General features: G+C 30.9%; 1 protein-coding gene across 2 annotated transcripts; it reads left to right on the top strand.

Annotated features, from left to right (window-relative positions):
- Positions 1-7,887: 7,887 nt before the first annotated feature.
- LOC148277185 (uncharacterized) lies at positions 7,888-19,145 on the top strand. 2 transcript variants are annotated; one of them, XM_088233230.1, is made up of 4 exons: positions 7,888-8,107; positions 10,888-11,039; positions 15,830-16,033; positions 18,380-19,145. In XM_088233230.1, exons 1-4 carry the CDS (start codon positions 7,994-7,996, stop codon positions 18,525-18,527), a joined length of 618 nt encoding a protein of 205 aa, XP_088089356.1. In that variant the 5' UTR covers positions 7,888-7,993; the 3' UTR covers positions 18,528-19,145. The 2 variants fall into 2 exon arrangements, 1 of the variants encoding a protein (XP_088089356.1); XR_015823562.1 differs by having other exon boundaries at positions 7,898-8,009.
- The last annotated feature ends 887 nt before the right edge of the window (positions 19,146-20,032 follow it).

Here is a 20,032-nt window from a genome sequence, read left to right as displayed (position 1 = left end):
TTGTTCTAGCGAAATTACTTAATCAACTATGACCAAATTTTATCGTGATTTAAACTATTTTCTCATCTTTAAATAATGTAAGTTTATATTAATTTATTGACATGTTTGTAACAACAAATAACTAGACTAAAGTTAGGCGTTTGACAAATAAATAATAATATAAAACATAACACATACTTTACCAGCGCTGCTATTTCGAACGTTCTCGCGCCCGTAAAAAACTACTTTTATCTCACGTATTTTAACGTAAACTCGGCCTCGAGAGCGTTTGGAATAGCAGCCCAGGTGTATAATAAACATTGAAATGTTATTGGAAAATAAGGGAGTATGGGCACGCACGCTAACAACACCGCGTAAGGCACACCGGAACTGCCCGACGTCGACACGATCGAAACCCGCCAGAATCTCCGTGTCCCTTGTCAGCTTCAGTTCAGATGTTCTTTTTGCTCTCTCTTTCTAAGACTTTCAAATACCCACATAATGTAAATTTGTTCACGGTTAATTCATTCAGTGTTGTACTTAATTTAATCGCTTTTTGTATATTCTTGTATTCATCATATTATCTATTAAACCTTAGAACAATGTAAGTGAATCTTTTATTCGATTTCACGTAACCTTAGAACAAAAACTGGCAAACAAACCATTTCATTACTACATTCACTACAGAATAAATGGAGAATTGGTCCGTTCGGCCGCATGTTGTAAAATTATTAATTATAAATTACCAACATAATTTTGATTTGTAGGTATAACGCATTTTTTTTTTTTTTGATTCTAGTCATATTTGAGTATCAAAATGAATAAGGAAAACTGACTGTTTCACTGACCAATGGATCGCCTTTAAAAAAATCGAAGTAAAATTTATTTATTGTAGGTACGAATAATATAAAACATGATAACTCTCCGACCATCAATGAGTTTAAAGAACGGCTTTTTTATCTGCTGTAGATGAGCAAAACGAACTTATAAAGTCAAACTCTGATGGACCGGGACATAACTATGGTGTAGTTTTAGCGCTTGAAAATTATGTGCTGAGGATTTGTTTCAACAATTAATTCCCATACCTATGTCCTTTCATCTCGCCAAATTCAATCCTGTCGAAGTTTCGGTAAACAAATTAATAGTTATGTTTTGTCATCTGATATCAGCGTCCGACTTGAACTCGATAGAAGTACAAGTTAATCGCCTCGCGGAAAACGCAGCGCGTATTATAAAATATAACAAAAATAAATTCACCTAGCTGTTTATTAACCTATCCTAACTTCACGCAACAATATATATTAGAAATAAAACGATTATTATGGCCGTATTAAAATTAAAGAGGCTAAGTGAAGTTCAACCTCATCTAGTCTCATTCGCCCAAACCAATATTGAATCAACTGTTCCACAAATGTATAGTTTATGTTATGTTTTTGTTATTTTATTGTGGGTTATAATATATATAAAAAAGGTTTACAACACAGAATTAAGAATAGTCCAGAAGGAGCGTAGAATCATATTTGAATACATCGGACTGTGTCTAAAAATCCCCCCACTTTGCCCCACTTTCACCGCGCACATTCGTGATGTTGCCGCGTAATGTTTTGCACGATGGGAAAAAATATAATCATTACACCAATGTAAGGCAAAAAAAAAAATCTGTTAATTTATCTAAAATTTTATTGTTCACGCGGAAATATTGATTGACACAACAGAGTAGATAAGTAAAGGGTCATTTAATAAGAGTAATTGAATTAATTAACATTAAACTTAAAATCTAAAACATATTTTATTTTACACAAAATGGATATTTTATATCATGTTATATAATATTTAATGTTTTAAAGATAATGTCGGTCAAATGTCCACCACCGAGTTGTTTAATCCGAGGTCCAATTTTTATTAGTTCTCTCATTAGATGAAAAAACAAAAATTACTACCCTGGCAACACTAACGAAATGTCCATTTTCTTTTCTTCGACAATCTGACAAATGGAAAAATAATTAAATTTTTAAGTAATGTATTTATTCTTACACATTCATTTGTTAAGTATACATGAAATGTGATCCTATCCTGTCTCTTTAAGATCCTAGCAGTATTTCTATACTTTAAAAGGACACAAAACGGCATAGTTGAATTCAAATCAGGAGTTGCGTACTGAGCGACGTCTACAAAGAAACTAATGGGTCAAAACGTAAAACTACTCATTTATGAGTAGTTTAGTCGCCTTCTGTTTGATGTGCGTATGTGGTTTCTGGATTATTCTTAATTCTATGGTATATACAAATAAAATATAAACATAAATACGTAGTGTTTAAAACTGTCTGAACATTTTGTTAATTACCATTATATCAGTCTTTGTATATTCGCACATGTAAAAATATTTTTTTTTAAAAGTATATTGTTAAGTGTTCTCGGCACGGGTAACCCCAGAGAGGTAACATTTTTTTTATTTATTACTCATAGTTTATTTTGTGGAAAAAATAATAATAAATAAATAAACCCTTTCGTTAAACGTTCATTCAACGAACGGCTTAGCCATTCAGGTGAATGCCGGCATTTAATGAACAGCCTAGCCGCTCTGCTGAGTGGCTGATTATTTGACAGCGGCATTTCTACCGCAATGTTTTTTAAAAAGAGTTTTTTTTATTTTTATTTCTTTCACTGAAAAGGTATCGTACTGAAATTCTTGTTATGAAGGGCACACTCAAACATATTATTTATTATCTAGATTAATTTGATCGTTGTGGCATTAATGCTTAAGCTAAAATAGGCGGAATGAGGGTGTTCAGCGCTACGGGAAATTTGATATAGAAAAGTTTTCTTACGCGCGGTAAAAATTAGAGCATGAAATTGTGTAGCGAAGTTTCTTGAAAATGTATGAAAAAAATAATAAAAAGTCAGCAGCAGAACTCATCGAAGAGAACTTGTGACGTGACACACGGAGTAATTTAAAAATTACAACAACAAAACATCACGCCGTTTCCCCGTAGGGGTAGGCAGAGAGGATAGAACGCCATAACACTCTATCTTGGCATACAGACCTCGCTTCCTCTACATTCATACATCTTCTCATGCACGCACGCCGATTATTCCTACTTTTGACATATCCATCTTCAAGTATTTGATGGACTTGATCGTGCCATGTCTTTCTCGGTCTTCCTCGTTTTCTGCATCCATCAACATTTGCATCGTAGATCCTTTTAGCCGTTCTTTCGCTTTCCATTCGCTCTACATGTCCAAACCAACGCAGCACCCCTTTCTTGATTCTGTCAATAATGCATGTCTCAGCCTTACACACTTCACGGATCTCGACATTTGTGCACCTATCAAACATCGTTTTACCACACATTCGCCTGAGGGATCGCATTTCGACAGCATTCAACCTACTTTCATCATTATTTTTCCAATTCCATACTTCGCTCCCATACATTAGAAAAACTAAAAAATCAGAGCGCTGATAATACATACAAGCGTACAAGATTATATTGTATAAAGGCAGTCATACTCGCTACCTAGGTAGGTTAATGCTCATTCGGTTATACATAGGAAGTGCGTACTACTGACTTTGCAACAATAACCGGTGAACCAGAGATTCAGTCTGTTTGTATAATATACTCATATTAAGGTTTATTTATTATTATTTTTGCTGCTTTTGTGTGCCTAATTATGTGTGCCTATGTAAGATTTACAAACATAAAATATATCTCTTATTTTCTACTTTTCTTTTAAACTTCACTGTTTTAAAACAAATCTTTTTTCTTTTTTTTACTAAATATGACTATTATTGAGTTTAACCATAACAATTAACTATGTTTTCTTTCTATTATATAACTTTGTATTTTACTTTAATTTTGTACAAATTGGCTACGGCCGTTAGTTATAATAATAAATATTTACGAAATATACATTTTTTTGTTTTTTTGGTTTAGTTTAATAATCAATTAACAAATTTAAAAACCACTGAATTTATTCTGTGTGAAATAATATTTATTAATTAATATTGGATTTCTTCATAGTTGTTAGTACAAGTCATTAATATTTACGAAATGTGTACCATACATCATTCAACCACTTTCCCTTAAATAAAAAGAATCGTTGCCGTAAAGTTTAAGTTTGAGAACAAGGAAAAGAAAATTTAAAAAGTCCTTCCGACAAAATTTGTAAGGACAATTAACTTTCCGAAAGGAGGTATTTACTCAACATTATTTTGGTACGTGTATTTGTACATACACAAATCTGGATTTCTCCCAAGGGGGAGTAGGTATATATTTATATATACCTACATATATACCTACTCCCCCTTGGGAGAAATCCAGATTTGTGTATGTACAAATACACGTACCAAAATAATGTTGTGTAATAAGATCTGGTCAAATATAAGTAAAAATAAATTGCAGAGTCATCTGCAGGTGATTATTAGTACTTAATTTAACTCGGAAGAGTCTTAACTACATAAAATAAAGTAATCTGCTAATTAAAATACTTAACTTCAATATCAATACATAGATGGCGCTCCAACTCGCTTGTGAATGGTTTCTCGTTTAGTAACATATATACAAAAATCAAAAATGTTACCTGTGTGGATATTCGCTAATAAGCGGAATGGGGAATGTTGTAGTACCTACTTAAAGTGGCTACTTAACCCAGCCAATGACAGGTCATAAGCCCTGTAAATGTATTATGTAACTTAGTTGTAAGTAAAGTAGTGTAAGTAACCCCCCCCCCCCTCCTTATCCTATCTTCAAGCATTTTTGTCCTTATCCCGCCCAATTTACAGTATCTTAATGTTCTTAAAATTAATATTTAAAAAATCTTTGTTTATTGAGTACTTGAAAATAACATTTTTATATGTATAAATTGTATGTATTTATTTGATATGTAATATATATATTCTTTACTAACTTTGTATACTATGTGGAAATCTGTTATTGGTTCTGGTTTATACACTATATCTGTTTGTTGACTAAAAATATGTATGTAGGACTGTTGATTTCCCTAATAAAATAAAAAAAAATAAAAAAAATGCTCGAATATCCATAATCCTGAATTTAAAAAAATTCTACCTCATCTCTGTAGGGATATAAATAAGAGGTATTTACTCCTTATAAAACTTACCACTCACTAAATTTGTATGGGTTCTGAAAATGTGTTTTTTAATTTTTTTATTTATTTAAGAATAATCAAATCTACATACACAACAGCTGGAATATTTTTTACTTTGACTAAAAAAAAATGCAAACATGAGTTTTTTTTATAATACAAATAAGAGTTTAATTGTGTGATTGACCAGTTTTAATAGTTTCTAATGTCTGGCTGTCCACACAACAACATTAGATGTGCATTTTGCAAAAAGCGGTCAAATCTAATAAAACCTCATTCAAACCTTTAATGTCTGAGGTGACATTCTGTATGAACACATATTTTTTTAGCACAGGTGTTTTTAAATTAATGAATTTGTAAAATTAAAATACCCACGTATTTATCATTTAAATTTATTTAAGAGAATTAGATTTCTGTAGGCATTAATCTTCCCGTCAGCATCTAATCCGTAAGATTTTTCTTATGGGTGCTTTCTGCAAATTAAGAAATGCCGTTTATTGATCAACACTATTTTCAGAATTGATTATTAGTTTTTCGTATGAAAGCGGCTTGGCCGTTTTTAGCTGAACAAAGAATTGACCGTACTGCACCTGATAACACCAATATATTATTTTCCGAAATTTTGGACTGACTGCTTTCTGCATAAATGCATTAATTTTATCTGTGTTTTTTCACCCGATGACCGAAAAGAATCAATGACTCACAAATAAACAGTCACGCCAATTTTCTACCCGTCATTAGCATATGTATATACGGACCAAAATAATGAATCGCTTAAAATGTTCCAAAACAAAGTAGTATCATTATATAGCTATTAAGTTTTGCCTGAGTCACTCTATTAATAAATTTAATCGATAAAACAATTTTTATGTTGATAGCTTTTCATAACTACTATTGTGTGCGGGTTATTCCTTTTCGTAAAGACTGAAACATAATCATGAGTTTTAAATAGGAAACTAAAAACATTTCGGCCTATTTTTAAAATTATGCTTTGATTGATTTATTATGTAAATCATAGTCTTTTTAATAAACACAAGGCATAAGTAAACAAAAAGAAGTAAGCCAAATTATAGATTTCACATTCATATTTGTTATGATACAGAAGGAGAGGGGAAAAATTTAAATACTAAAAAAGTCATAAAAAATAATAAATTCAATAAAAAGTATAAAACACTAGCTGATCCGACAGACGTTGTCCTGCCCGAACGTTGGCTTCAATTAAATTAAACTTCTTCTTGGACCAGTTGGACCATTTGGAAGATTGAAAAATTGTTTTCAGGCGTTGCCTAGTATGTGAAATAATTCAGTCAGATGAATATCTTCACAACAATAAGGGTTTTAGCTCTTTAACTTCACTAAAATCAACAAATGGAAGAATTGAAGAAATATGGATGTTCAAACATAGGCAAAGAGGTGAATGTTACACAGTGTGTAAAGTGGCCACTTAAATCAGCCAATGACATATCATAAGCCCTGTAAATGCCTAGACTTCAATTTTCCCTTATTTAAAGTATTCTCCATCCCTGTTGTAATTTGTTAATAAACCTTTCTGCTGACACAAATTTAAAATACACATTTGGTCATGATATCCACAATTACAATACGCGTTACTCGGGGAATCCTCACGTGTCTTAAGTTTCGCTCAACAAAGTTCGGCAGAAGGTTTCTGGAAAATATTGGCCATTCCGAATTTAATAAACTGCCCGGTGAGCTAAAACACACAAAGTCGAATAGAAAATCCAGAAGTTTCCCAATAAATAATATTACTTAAATCTTTTTGATAGTGATAGTTATTAATGTAATTTATAAAGATGGTGTAAAGTACTATATTTCATGTTTCTTATTTAATGTTTTCTTACTTTTTCGGATGTATTAACTATGTATAATATTAAGTATTGTCACAAAAATGATTTTTTTTATGTACGGTCCCAAATGAGTTTTTTGATAACTCCTGGGAGTATAATATGTAACTAACTAACTAACTAACCATCACGTCATTTCACCGGAGGGGTAGGCAGAGAGGATAGAACGCCACACCACTCTGTCCTGGCACACTTCCTTCGCTTCCTTCACATTCATACATCTTCTCATGCACGCACGTCGATTATTCCGACTTTTCACATGACCACTTTCAAGAATTTGTTGTACTTGATCATGCCATGTCTTTCTCGGCCTTCCTCGACTTCTACAACCAGACACATTCGCATCATAAATCTTTTTAGCCGTTCTTTCATCATTCATTCGCTCCACATGACTGAACCATCGCAAAAGACCTTTCTTAATTTTGTCGATAATGCTTAACTCAGCCTTGCATTCTGCTCTAATTTCGACATTAGGGCACCTATCATACATTGTTTTTCCGCACATTCGCCTGAGGGATCGCATTTCAACAGAATTCAGTCTACTTTCGTCCCTTTTTTTCCAACTCCATGCTTCGCTTCCATACATTATGGTTGGTACCAGAACTCCATTATGAACTGCTAATTTAGCCTTTTGCGATAAACACTTAATAATATGTACTTTTTGTAATATATGTTTTATTAATAATAAAAAATAAAATTTATGTGAGTGTATATTTTTTTAAATTTCCGTAATTCGATACGATATCTGGGAACATTTTAGTCTGGCAACCCTAAAATATACTTCAGCGCCTTTCGATCGCGCCAACTTATACTCGTGGGTCTGTAAATAAACATTGAAATATGCATAACATTTTCTATGGACAACTTTAATGTTCAAAAATGGAATAACCCCTGACTGTACGAATGAAATGAAACCAAATGTCAAATAACGAATACAATAAGACACAGTTAGGTATCGTCAGCTGGCATAATGCGCTGTAGAGGTCTCCAAAAGCTTAAAATTACACACTTATCAATACTATTTTCCGCCGGGTGTGTTCAACCATGTAATGGAGACCCCTAAAGGTATCCTAAAGACAAACAAATTCGTGTATCACGTCAGGAAGCGGGAGATTATAGTCGCCTGGTTTACGACACGGGCACTTTTTAAATTATTGGAAATGGTGAGGAGCTAATGAACGTATTAAATAAACTTTTTTCCTCGTCCGGAGGGTGAAAAATTTATTTATGTGCGTGCAGGACTAGAAATTACCAGTTCGCAATAGAATCCTTGTACCGCCGCACCACTTATGTATGGAAGTGAAGTATGGAATCGGAAAGTCCAGGATGAAAGGGGCTGGCAGCTGTTGAAATGACATCTCAGGCAAATAAATACTAATAAATTTAAAAGTATCACACCAATCAAGTCACTTTATTGCTCCCTGGTTAGAAGTCGTAGAATATATTTCTCCAGTCTGGTCGCTGGTCGCTCTATTATCGTGTACATTCTGATTCACTCGAGCGCGTCCAGAAGAAATTTCTAAAATATATTAATTTCAAACTTCGTATTCCAGCTGCTTTATTTAATTATAATCAATTGTTATCTTTAGCAAATCTTTTACGACTTTCTGATAGAAGAGCATATGGAGGTCTTGGCATCTACAAGGCTTATCATCTGTCATTAGCTGGTTTAAGCGGCGACTTTACACACTGTAAAACATTCACAATTCTACCTACGTTTGAACATCCACATTTCCACAACTCTTCCGTCTGTTGACTTTTGTTAAGTAAAAGAGCTGAAACCTTTGTTATGTGGGTGAGATTCATCCGGCTAAACTAATTCATCTACTAAGCAACGCCTGAAAACAGTCTATAAAGCGTTACACAGTGTGTAAAGTGGCCACTTAAACCAGCCAATGACATATCATAAGCCCTGTAAATGCCTAGACTTCCATATTCCCTTCTCAAAAAGGTTTTCCCTCTCTGTTGTCACAAATTTAAATATGAATAGGGAGTAAATTCAGCCAGTCTGCAAGAATTTAGACATACTTAAATTGTGTAATTAATGAGAACTTATTTCTATTTACACATTAAGAGCGTAAAATATTCACATATAACAATAATTATTTTATTGATTATATTTTACAATTAATGTTATAACATTATGTAGCAATTAATTAATATATACAATTTTAAAAAGTGTTAAAGACAAAGAAATTATTAAAGATCATAAAATTCTACTTTATATACATATTGTTATTAGATAAATATTTACATATTGCAGAAATTATACCCCAGTTTCTTATACATGTCATTCACATTTGGATGTTAATCGGTAAAGTTATAAAGTCAATTAGGATTTAATGAATAAAATAAATGAAAATCCAATTATAAACTTTCTCGTAATAACCTCATTCAAAAATGTCAAACACAAACACACAAAAGATGTATCACATGACAAATTATAATTCACATTAATAATTATTTATTAGGGTATCGTGGATACATGCAAATAATATTGCATTATTTATTTATTTATTATATATAAACGGCCTGGTCCAATTACAACAGTTACATGAAGAAACATAAATGCAAGAAACTGAACAAAAAGAACATAAAACTATTTGGCAAAGACAAACATGGGCAAAACAATAATTGTATACAATATATTTAAAAAAACGAAAGACCTAAAACTTTGAGCTAAACCATGCCAATCCAACTTCATCCCACACTGTTTAGTCGCGAAGAGATCTACGAAAAGCCGGAAGATCTATCCCAAAAAATTCCAAGTCGTGTGATGAATTTACTAATCTACACATTCTGGACATTAGGGCATTATATTTGACAACAGACAACTCAAAACTTATTTTATATCATATGTAAACATATTGAAAGATACATTATTTCATTATAATATTACAGTGTTGAGAGAAAAGGTAACCTTTTTATGAAAAAATGGTATAATAAAATTTGAATCGGGTTGTGGTCCTGTGGCTAGTGTCTCGGACTCACGGACCAAGGGTCCGTGGTTTTAATCCTATTCTACCCCAACTTGATTCCCATTTACTATTAGTAAGTTATTTACAACTCGTTGAAAATAGCCCTCAAAATAAAATATTTGGGTAAATCATAAAAACGCAAAAAATTAATTGAAAAAAAAATATTTTTTTTAAATACTTAAAACTATAAACATTTTTTTTGACCAAAACTTTAAATAAAACTAACAAATTAAAGAATATATCATATATTTAAAAAAAAAATAAAATAATAATATTCTTTTTACAGTCGTGATTGAGTGAGTGAATGAGTTTACCATATATTTGTTTTTGAGTTTTGAGTGAGATACTTTTTGATGGTTTTTGAAATATTTGAGTTTGGTTTTATTTCAGTATTATTTTTTATTCTTTCATATATTTTTAATGTTTTTTTATTGGATGTTTCTTTTTAAATTTGATTTCCCATGTATTTTTTAATGATGTTTTTGTTATACGAGTATGCAGTAAATATGGCAATGTTGACTGTAAAAGTTTTATACATATATTCGTCCCAACTCAACACAGGACTTCGGTTCCGTGGAGTTGGTTGTGTTTAAAGGAATATATTGTAAATAAATAAAAATAAAAAATAAAAAAAAACTTTAAAAATGTGTTTCTGATCCTTTAAAATATTTGTGTCTGTGCCACCTATTTTTTCGTCCCAACTCAACACATGACTTCAGTCGCATGGAGTTGGGACTTATGTCTCAAATAATGTGTAATAAACTATCTTTAAGTAAATAAATACAATTCAAATATACCTATTACGATTCAAGTATAACACAATTGAATCGTTTTCTGTTTTTTACATACTTCAAATTTTTATGATTTACGTGATTATTCTTGAACAAATTGCTGGATCCATACATAAAATCTTTTTGATAAAAACATGTTCTACGTTTGGATAATGATTTAATACTGTTTTGCAGATTAATGGCGTATGCCTTGCTGGGTTGGCATATTGGTGTGATCCCCCTCTCTCTCGTACAGGAGACATGCTCCTGATCATCTGTGCCAGTTCCACAGCTCTCATTTCTTCATTAATTTACATCGGCCATTTCATTGAAAACCCGACCTCATTGTAAGTAAAGATTCCCGACAAGTACACACATAATTACGATAGTAATTTCATAACGTTATCCTCATCATCGTCTTGCTAAAATATATAAAACATACCGACACGGTATACTTAATTTCTGTACTTTCTCTATCGACCTCGGTATGTTCTACCGACTTGCCATCTCGGCATCGTATGATCGAATCCAACCAATGAATGACTCCAAAACTGAGTTCTCATATATGTTTTAAATAGGCTTCTGTGATAAAAAGTGGCCACTTCAAAGCGATTGTAAACGCAAATAAATCCCAATTCAAGCAAAAAATGCTCACTTGAACATGATTTTCATATAACTTTTTGCATAACCAAAGACGGTATGCTTTACTTTTGTCTGTATTTATCTACTGAGCGATTACAAGGACGACTATCGATATGTTCTCCCAGAATGATAGTAAAACAGATGGAAAAAAAATGTTTTTTTTTACCAGCAACATTTTTAGGCCTGAATGCTTTTAAACGTTAATAGAGCAGCATCTAGCCACATAATCTCTGCATCTAGCCGTACGTTTTCAAAACTGACAGTTATGCCAGAATTTAATTTGAATTCAAAGTTTACTTATTTCTATCTCATATTTGAGATCGGCTTTTAAGAAAAAAACTGGCCATCTCAGAACGGTTAATATATTAAATAAATTGTAACCCGTCAGCGTCGGTACAAATCAATGTACTTACATCAAAACTTGAAGGTAGGGGGGTAGGTAGTGTATCTTCGTAATCGATTGGGAGAATTCATCTTCAACTTTGACGTAACAATGAAGGTAGGTATGTTCATAATTAGAGCGTAGATGTGTGTACCGCGGCGTACGCTTCCCCTTAGTACATATCGATGTACCTACCCAGATATTGAAGGCTGGGGGTCGATAGTGTATCTTCGTAATCGCTCGAGATAATTTATTTTCTACTATACCGTCATGGCGAAGCTATGTTGTTCTTAGCTTAAGATTATAATTGCGGCCTTGATTCTGAGCTAAGTTAACGGCATGTTGGAAACATAATTTCGTATAATTCAACCCAGTCTGTTAAATATTGTAAAATTTATTGTTTTTTTATTCCTAACTTAATATTGAACATTTTTGGTCCAAGATAATTATAACTATTTTGAGCCATAATTTTATACCGGACCATATCTTTACCTTAAACGATAAATTACGGTAGTCTTATTGAACGAAATGTTCAAGAAACAAGACTTTGTGATTCTGCCAATTACCAAACATCATAACTTTATAACCAAATGAAATAACTTCAATCCATAAAAAACTTTTAATATAAAATTATGATTATTTCAATTATCTAGAACTACTGATGTTTTTTGCACTAAAACAAAGTGCATTTATATATTTTTCGTCTTTTAATTTTTTGTATATTTTTTTTATTCTTGTTTATTTAATTTTTTACTTTTTAACTACTTTCAATAAGTTTTTTTTTCATTTCAAGATTATCTCCATTTATATAAATATTAACTAGATACTTTTAATTAACGATATCAAATATTAGTATTTAACCCCTTACCGACTTTTTGTGTATACCGGTTTCGAGACATACCCGCCTCTTCATCAGTACACTCACTACATCAACATGCAAATACTAAAACCCACTATCAACGTTACTATCACCGTAGTATACATAGTATTTACGAAAAAATACATAAATTACATCCAGAGTTAACGGGGATGCAAACACCACCATGTACGAACATGCACTAAAATTACTAGGGTACGTCTCAAAACCGGTAGACATTAAAAGTCGGTAAGTTGTTAAATACTCATATTTACTAACATTAATTAAAATCTTTGACCACAAAGTTAATGCTTTGAATATAAAAAATATATACTTTTGATATAACTTTTTTACTTTTATTTGAATTTTTAAATTACTATAATTTTTCAAACTACTTTCAGTTATTTTTTTCTCCTTATAATATTACTGTTCTTGAAAAAATAAAAATATTTAATTTATACCCTTAGCGTATAATATAATATGTACACTTCATCGGTCTATTAGAGTTAAGTCTAATTTTGTATTCTATAAACCTACGTGTAGGTAACTCAATCCTAGTTGAGGCCATCCCATACACTCAAATAGCCTGTATTAGTGCGTCTCTGCAGGCTTCCGAAGAATACAATAGTGTGTGTTTATTAAACGCGTATGCCGAATAAATCTTAAGGGAAAATCCGTAAATCCGAAAATTAGTAAATGGCTTTTCTGCCGTTCATTTAGAATAAAATAAAATATAATTAAAAATATACAAGAAATAAAATATAATATGGAAAGAAAAAAAGCACTCTGTATTCAATACGTATATTTGTGTGGGTGCTGTGGTCGCGTTAACTTAGGCTGCGTTACCTATAATTGAACTGAAAAAACATTTTTATGACGAAAGTGGACTTCGGTGTGTTTTTCATGTATAAAATAGCTTTTTTTTTATACGCCTCCACTCGTTTGCTAGTGATTTTGGCTCTTAGAAACAAGAATAAGATATTCAAAGAATATATGCTTCAGTGAACGACAAAAAAAACCCATACCCACGAAAAAACATAATATAATGTGAGGTAGTTAAAATCAGTATGAAAGAGTTATGTGACAATAAAATATTATTACCGTCTAAATTGAACGTAAACATAACATGAAATTTTGGGCCAAAAGTAAAGAGGGACATTCAATTAGACTTATTATTTAAATTTGGCAAATAATATTTAACAAATTCAAATATTTTTATTATTTGAGCTTAAGAATTTAGTCAGAAGTAAATAAGTATCCAAATAAATTGCGATAATTCCTACATGTTTTACTTCAAAACGGCCAAAAGTGGACTCTCGTGTTTTATCCTCTAAGTTACAGATTTATGTTTGTAGAATCGGTATTTTTTTTATTCATACTCCGCTGTTGATAATAATATTTTGTTTGGTAGTTTATTGCATAATTTCAGTCTCTGGTTTATTTGTATCGACTGTCCTTGTCTCGTTTTAGAAGGTTGTACGTGATATTTTTCTAAAATTCTCGTATTGTGTCCATGTTTACTACAATTTTTTCAAGTTTTAGTTCTTCATCTACAACTACATCAGTGGCTAGTTAATGAATAAATTTTAAAGATTCTAGTTTAAAGATTTCAGTTATATTTAATTGTTTATTTATTTATATACGGCATTTCTGCCATTTACATATATGTGGTATAAAGAGTGCTTAAAAATAAAAATATTTAAAAAAAATCGAGTATGAAATATGAATATACTCGTACTGTACACATTATTAATTACTTAAAATACATATATATTTTAAAGAAATTATAGAATAACAAAATACATTAATCAATCAAATTATAACTATTCCAACCCAATCTTCTAAAGATGATTTGCTCTTTTTGATAAACATATATTGGTCACTTTTTTATTATTATTTAAGTTAGGCAGAGATAAACTAAATAAATCAAAATGTGATGCATATTCATTCCCGGTATTCTGTAATCTAACAATAGGTGAGTTATATTGAGCTACCGTTCGAGAATTTTGACAATTTTGACCGTTTAGTTTGTTTCAAGAGTTCTTTAGTTGCTGTTAGATAGGGGAAGTCATGTACTAACTTTAATATTTTATATTGCTGTCTTTGTAGTCTGTCATAAATGTCATTTTGATTCCCTGTTCCCCACAGTAGTTGCATATAACATCATATTTTATTTTTTACATAAGCTTCATATATTAGAATTTTTTCCATTTTTGAAAATATGTTTTTTACTTTGATTTTTACTATATTTTTAATATGTCTACTACGTTTATTATTTTTTTCCATGACAGTAAAAGCAACTTTGTATTATATAAATGTATAATTTCGTGTAAATAATAAATCGAATTCTACTTCACAAATAAAAAGAAACTCTTGTAAATAGATACACGGAACATTTTATGATTATTTAATTAATCATTTGACAAAATTTTTGATTAAAAAAAAAGACGCGATAATGTCGCCACTTTGCTAAATAAATATATATTTCCAAAATTTAAATAAATATACAAAATTTTTAATAAAAGAATGTTAACATAAAATAATAATCAATATAAAGCCTTGTTACATAATATTAGCCATTGAGTTACAACATAACATAACATAACATTTTCTTTTAAAGCTGTAGTCTGGTAAAACGCACGCAAAATGAGGAAATCACACGATTTTGCCATTTTAAACGATTGTTTTTAAAAAATCGGCACCGGTAAAGGCAGCTATGAAGGTAATAAAAACGTCAATAAGATATTATTAGAAATAGAATATTTCAACCATAATTATCTTCTTTAAAAAAAGGATATAATTCTATAAAAAAAGGTTTCAACTAAAATATTTCAATAATTAATATTACCGAAGGCATTATTTTACGAAGAAATAAAGGAAAATGTCACAAAAATGTATGTGATTTAAAAAATGCTTGTTACTTTTCAAAAACAAAATTAAAATTTATTATAAAAAAATTTAGTTCAATACTTAGTCTTTATATGAAAACTCAGATACCTAAATTTAGTCTAAATTTGAAATGGCGTAATCTGCCGGTCTAAAACTAATTTAATTTTAATTATATGAAACTTAAAACAAAAATAAAATTAAAACCTTTAAAAATTTTTGTTTTTCTCTAATTTATGTTTTTTATTTTTTTATTCTTGCGCGATTAAAAAAGCATTATTTTTAAATGGAAAAATCGTATGATTTCCTCATTTTGCGTGAGTTTTTTCCGACTACAGCCTTAAGATCTGCATAATAGATTTTTTCATTAGGTGGATCGAATGTTTATTCAGTGCCTACGCATTGTGCATGAGTGTTGCCAGCCTCAGCAATGCAATAAAATTGGACCAATATGCGCGGATGGGAAGATCAATAGACAAAGCACTCATCTTCAGTCTATTCTTTATGCCCATGGTTCTAATGACTGACTGCATCTGTGTTGTCATTTGCAAACATAAGGCCAATTGCATTTATGAGTAAGAACAGTTATTTTCATTACTTATTTATTTATTGTATACTTGAAGATACACTGCTGAAGCCGTACTTATCGACAGTAAAGTTGATTAATAATCATGAGTGCAAAAATTATTTAATTATGTTGGGTTTTAACAGCATCATCATTCCCTTTCCTCACCTTATGGTGCATAGGGTACTGCACCGGTACACCAATCACAGCGTATCTTGATATTTTTTGTTAGATATAGTTAAGATGATCGTAATACATATTTCATAGATGATTTAGATACATATTTCATATCAACCATGTCAGGAATCGAACCCGAGACCTCTTGCATAATAGGCAAACGCATTGACCATTACATTACGAGGCCGACAATATCCTTTACATATTTTAAACAATATTTTGAGTTTGTCCAAATTTTCGCAGACAAGGACTGGATTTAACTCCCTAGGGAGCTGTATATATTAACATATTATAACGGAGATGAAGAAAGCTTTAGGGAAGGCAATATAGAAGTCTAGGCATCAACAGGGCTTATGAACTGTCATTGGCCACTTTACACACTGTGTGACATTCATCATTTTGCCCATATTGGAACATCTTTATTCCTTCAATTCATTCATGTGTTGATGTTTGTAAAGTTAAAGGGCTAAAGCCTTTATTTATGCGGGTGAGATTCATCTCATTGACTTATTTCACCTACTGAATCCAGTCCTTATCTGCAAAAATTTAGACAAACTCAAAATATTGTCGATAAATCCACCCGGTCTATGAAGAAGAGAAATATAAAAAAAAATAAAAATTCAGGCGTTGCCTAGTAATTCAATGAGATAAATTTCACCCACATAAGTAAAAGTTTCGGCCCTTTAACTTCACAAACATCAACAGATGAAAGAATTGAAGGAATATTGATGTTTAAATATGGGCAAAATGGTGAATGCTACACACTGTGTAAAGTGGCCACTTAAACCAGCCAATGACAGGTCATAAGCTGTAGATGCCTAGACTTTTAAATTGCCTTCTCTAAAATGTTCTTCATCTCTGTTGTAATATGTTAATATTTTTTTTTTTTTACACGCTAGAATATACAAAGAAGACTTAATATTACTACAGATAGAATTTACAAAGTGTTTAAGACAGTTTGTTTTCTTACTTCTTCAAAGGGGTAGTTTCTGTTTGATATTTCAACAACCAAGTACTTAAAATGCATTACTTACTGTATTATTTTATTGTCTATTGCAAATTATTTGCATCCTACTGGCCGTCATGTTCTTCGTTATATATTTGGAAACTTTCATTTTAAATCGTTGAGAGGATGTGAGGAATTTGTACAATAATCTTTGGAGATCATCTTCGGGGTCCTCTGTTATTTGTTTATTTATTTATGTATTTATTAACGCCCGGGGGGATTTTACAAAGGTTATAAACAATTTGCAAATGTATAAATACAGATTAAACTGACAATAATATATATATATACATTTACAAAACAAATGAAAATACTTGAAACTCAATTACTATTAAAAAATTTTAAGAATAATGTGTTCTTGAAGTTTGATTAAGTTACGGCAAATACATTTATTTTTTGGGTATCAGGGTGTTTGTTATTTAGTATTGTTAATTATACTACTTGACACCGCAAACTTAGCATTCTCAATTGAGTTAAAGAAGCATAATTAGAAATCTCACAATTATTTTTTCATAGTTTTTCGCAAATATCTCAGTAACTCCTTCGATGGAAATTTATAAGTTTGCTTCTAATACCCTTAATTATTAATTTGCTAATCTGACATAAATATATTAATATATTATCTTAAATAAATACTATTCCTCTTTGGCCTGTTTGGCACATTGAAATTAGGAACATTTGACCAAATTAGGAACATCAAAAAGATTATTTACAACTTTATACAAATAAAACAGATAAGATGTTATTCTTCTATGACTAAATAAATAAATTCAATGTAAACAAGAGAAGATTATAGTTTATATTTTCTCGCGGTAAATGCATTTTTAAATTTGTGAATCGGAGAAATTTACGCTGGATTTTTCAACTTTGTTACAATGGGCATAGAGAGGTGACCAAATTAGCTCCCATGATGTATTCCAACTCCATTGATTTGACATCCTCAATTGTCATCCATGTCTTCCATCCATAATGATATTGGATAAAAGGGGGCTCTGGCTGTCCCCGTGATGTCTACTGCAGCTGTCACTTCTTTTAAAATATCATTTATGCGCATTTATTGTTACTATTTAAAGTACTAATTGCTTTAATGATGAGAGATTTTTATTGTTGTTATTGAAATATTATGGTGTTCCATTGGTCTGAATTTCATATTTGTGTTTTTGTATTTTCCAGATACGTGGATAAAATTCGAAAGCGAAAAATAGCTGAATCAATATCAAATGACGACAAAATTAGAAGAGTCACTTTTTATGTTGATAAACCTGGTAAATCAGTACAATTTGTTGATGATGCAGAAACATCAATGAAAGTTAATAATTAATTATACGAATTTACATAGTTTTTAGTTCTTAAAGGTGCGTTTTTCATTCTTTATGCCGGTTTTACATTTAAAAAAAAAATACCAAATTGAAAAAATTTAATCTTAAAAAATATGTAAAAGATCACCATATTTACGATAACCCTTTCCGAACCTGATAGTACATATGGCACTGCCTTTGGCATACCAACCGCAGCGTATTTTGAGCATGTTTGTCATATAAAGGTAAGATGATCAGTCTTACGTTTTAGGTGGCAGTCCACGGACTATGAAATATTTTACTATAAAAACACCATTTAAAAAAAATATTTTAAGTTGGTCAGAATTTAAACCTGAGATCTCTTGAATGGTAAATTAACGCGATGAGCATTTAACCATGAAGCGGTCAATACTTGATGATATTTCTTACTGTTTATTTGTTTCGGTTTATTTAATGTAGCTGATAGCATTTTCCAATTTACTACATTCAATTACATTTTGAATCAGAATAAAACTTAAATATTTTTCGTTTAATTTGACTTTACAAAAAAGTATGACATTCTTACCCCTCCTGCCCTTATATGCTATTATAATTGGTGCCTTATATGTTTCTTATTTTTACTATAAATAAATACATTTTGTTATTTTTTCAATGTTTTTTATTTTGTGTATACACTATTTTTTGCGCTCTTATGATTTATCCAAACATTTAAATTTCGGAGCCATTTTTTGTTCTTCGAAAAAAACCGTGTTAAAAAATGAGGAACAAGTTGTGTTAGAGCGGGATTCGAGCCTCGAACCTCCTGATCCGGAGTCCGCGACACTACCCACGGGACCATAACCCATCTCACTTTTCGCAGTATACTAAGTACCAGGGGCGAATCGTCTATACAAGTGACTATGCGCAGCTTACTATTATAATTGACTATCCATAATAATATTTTTAAGTAACTTTATTGACAGAAAAACCAACATATAATTATTATTTCTTTTAAATCATTGCCACCATTTGTATTTTTTTCCAAATACAAATAAAAATATTAATAAAATGCTGCCAGCGCCAGCAGTTAGCCAAGAAACTAGCCGATTATTCCAGCTTATTTCTTCATACAAATAAGTATACTATATTTTGAACATCTTTAACCAATCTTTTTCCTCCTAAAATAAGATTTCAGATTACTAAAGTTATTTGAAGATTCTCAATTTGGAAAAAAGTATTTCGAACATTATTTCTTAAGAGCTATTTTACTTTGAAATGATACAGTTGATATGTGGAGTCATTTCGCAAGACATTTTTGGTATAATTCATTTCGAGAACAAATCAGTTAATATTTACATTGTTATGGGAATAATTATACCTACTGAATTCATTGTGCTATGTTTTATAAACTTTTTTATAAGTTATGTATTAAATTATTATGCAAAGTAATAGACAATATAGTATATTACTAAGTTAATAAAAAGCGTCGTTTGAAGTGATTTCACAGATGAGAGATGTTGTCGTTGCTGTTGTTGTGATATCACAGAAC

The sequence above is a fragment of the Micrasema longulum genome, unplaced genomic scaffold (genome assembly GCF_059751315.1).
Source record: "Micrasema longulum isolate JH-2025_06_02 unplaced genomic scaffold, ASM5975131v1 h1tg001072l, whole genome shotgun sequence".
In the NCBI taxonomy this organism is placed as follows: Eukaryota; Metazoa; Arthropoda; class Insecta; order Trichoptera; family Brachycentridae; genus Micrasema; species Micrasema longulum.
This window is presented reverse-complemented; position numbering and strand designations above follow the sequence as displayed.

What these genes read in the sequence shown, in the direction of transcription:
- LOC148277185 (XM_088233230.1), top strand. Translation starts at nt 7,994, where the DNA reads ATGGAGACCCCTAAAGGTATCCTAAAGACAAACAAATTCGTGTATCAC. An exon ending in TTTTTAAATTATTGGAAATG is followed by an intron (nt 8,108 to 10,887) that starts GTGAGGAGCTAA and finishes ACTGTTTTGCAG; the next exon opens with ATTAATGGCGTATGCCTTGC. An exon ending in AAGGCCAATTGCATTTATGA is followed by an intron (nt 16,034 to 18,379) that starts GTAAGAACAGTT and finishes TGTATTTTCCAG; the next exon opens with ATACGTGGATAAAATTCGAA.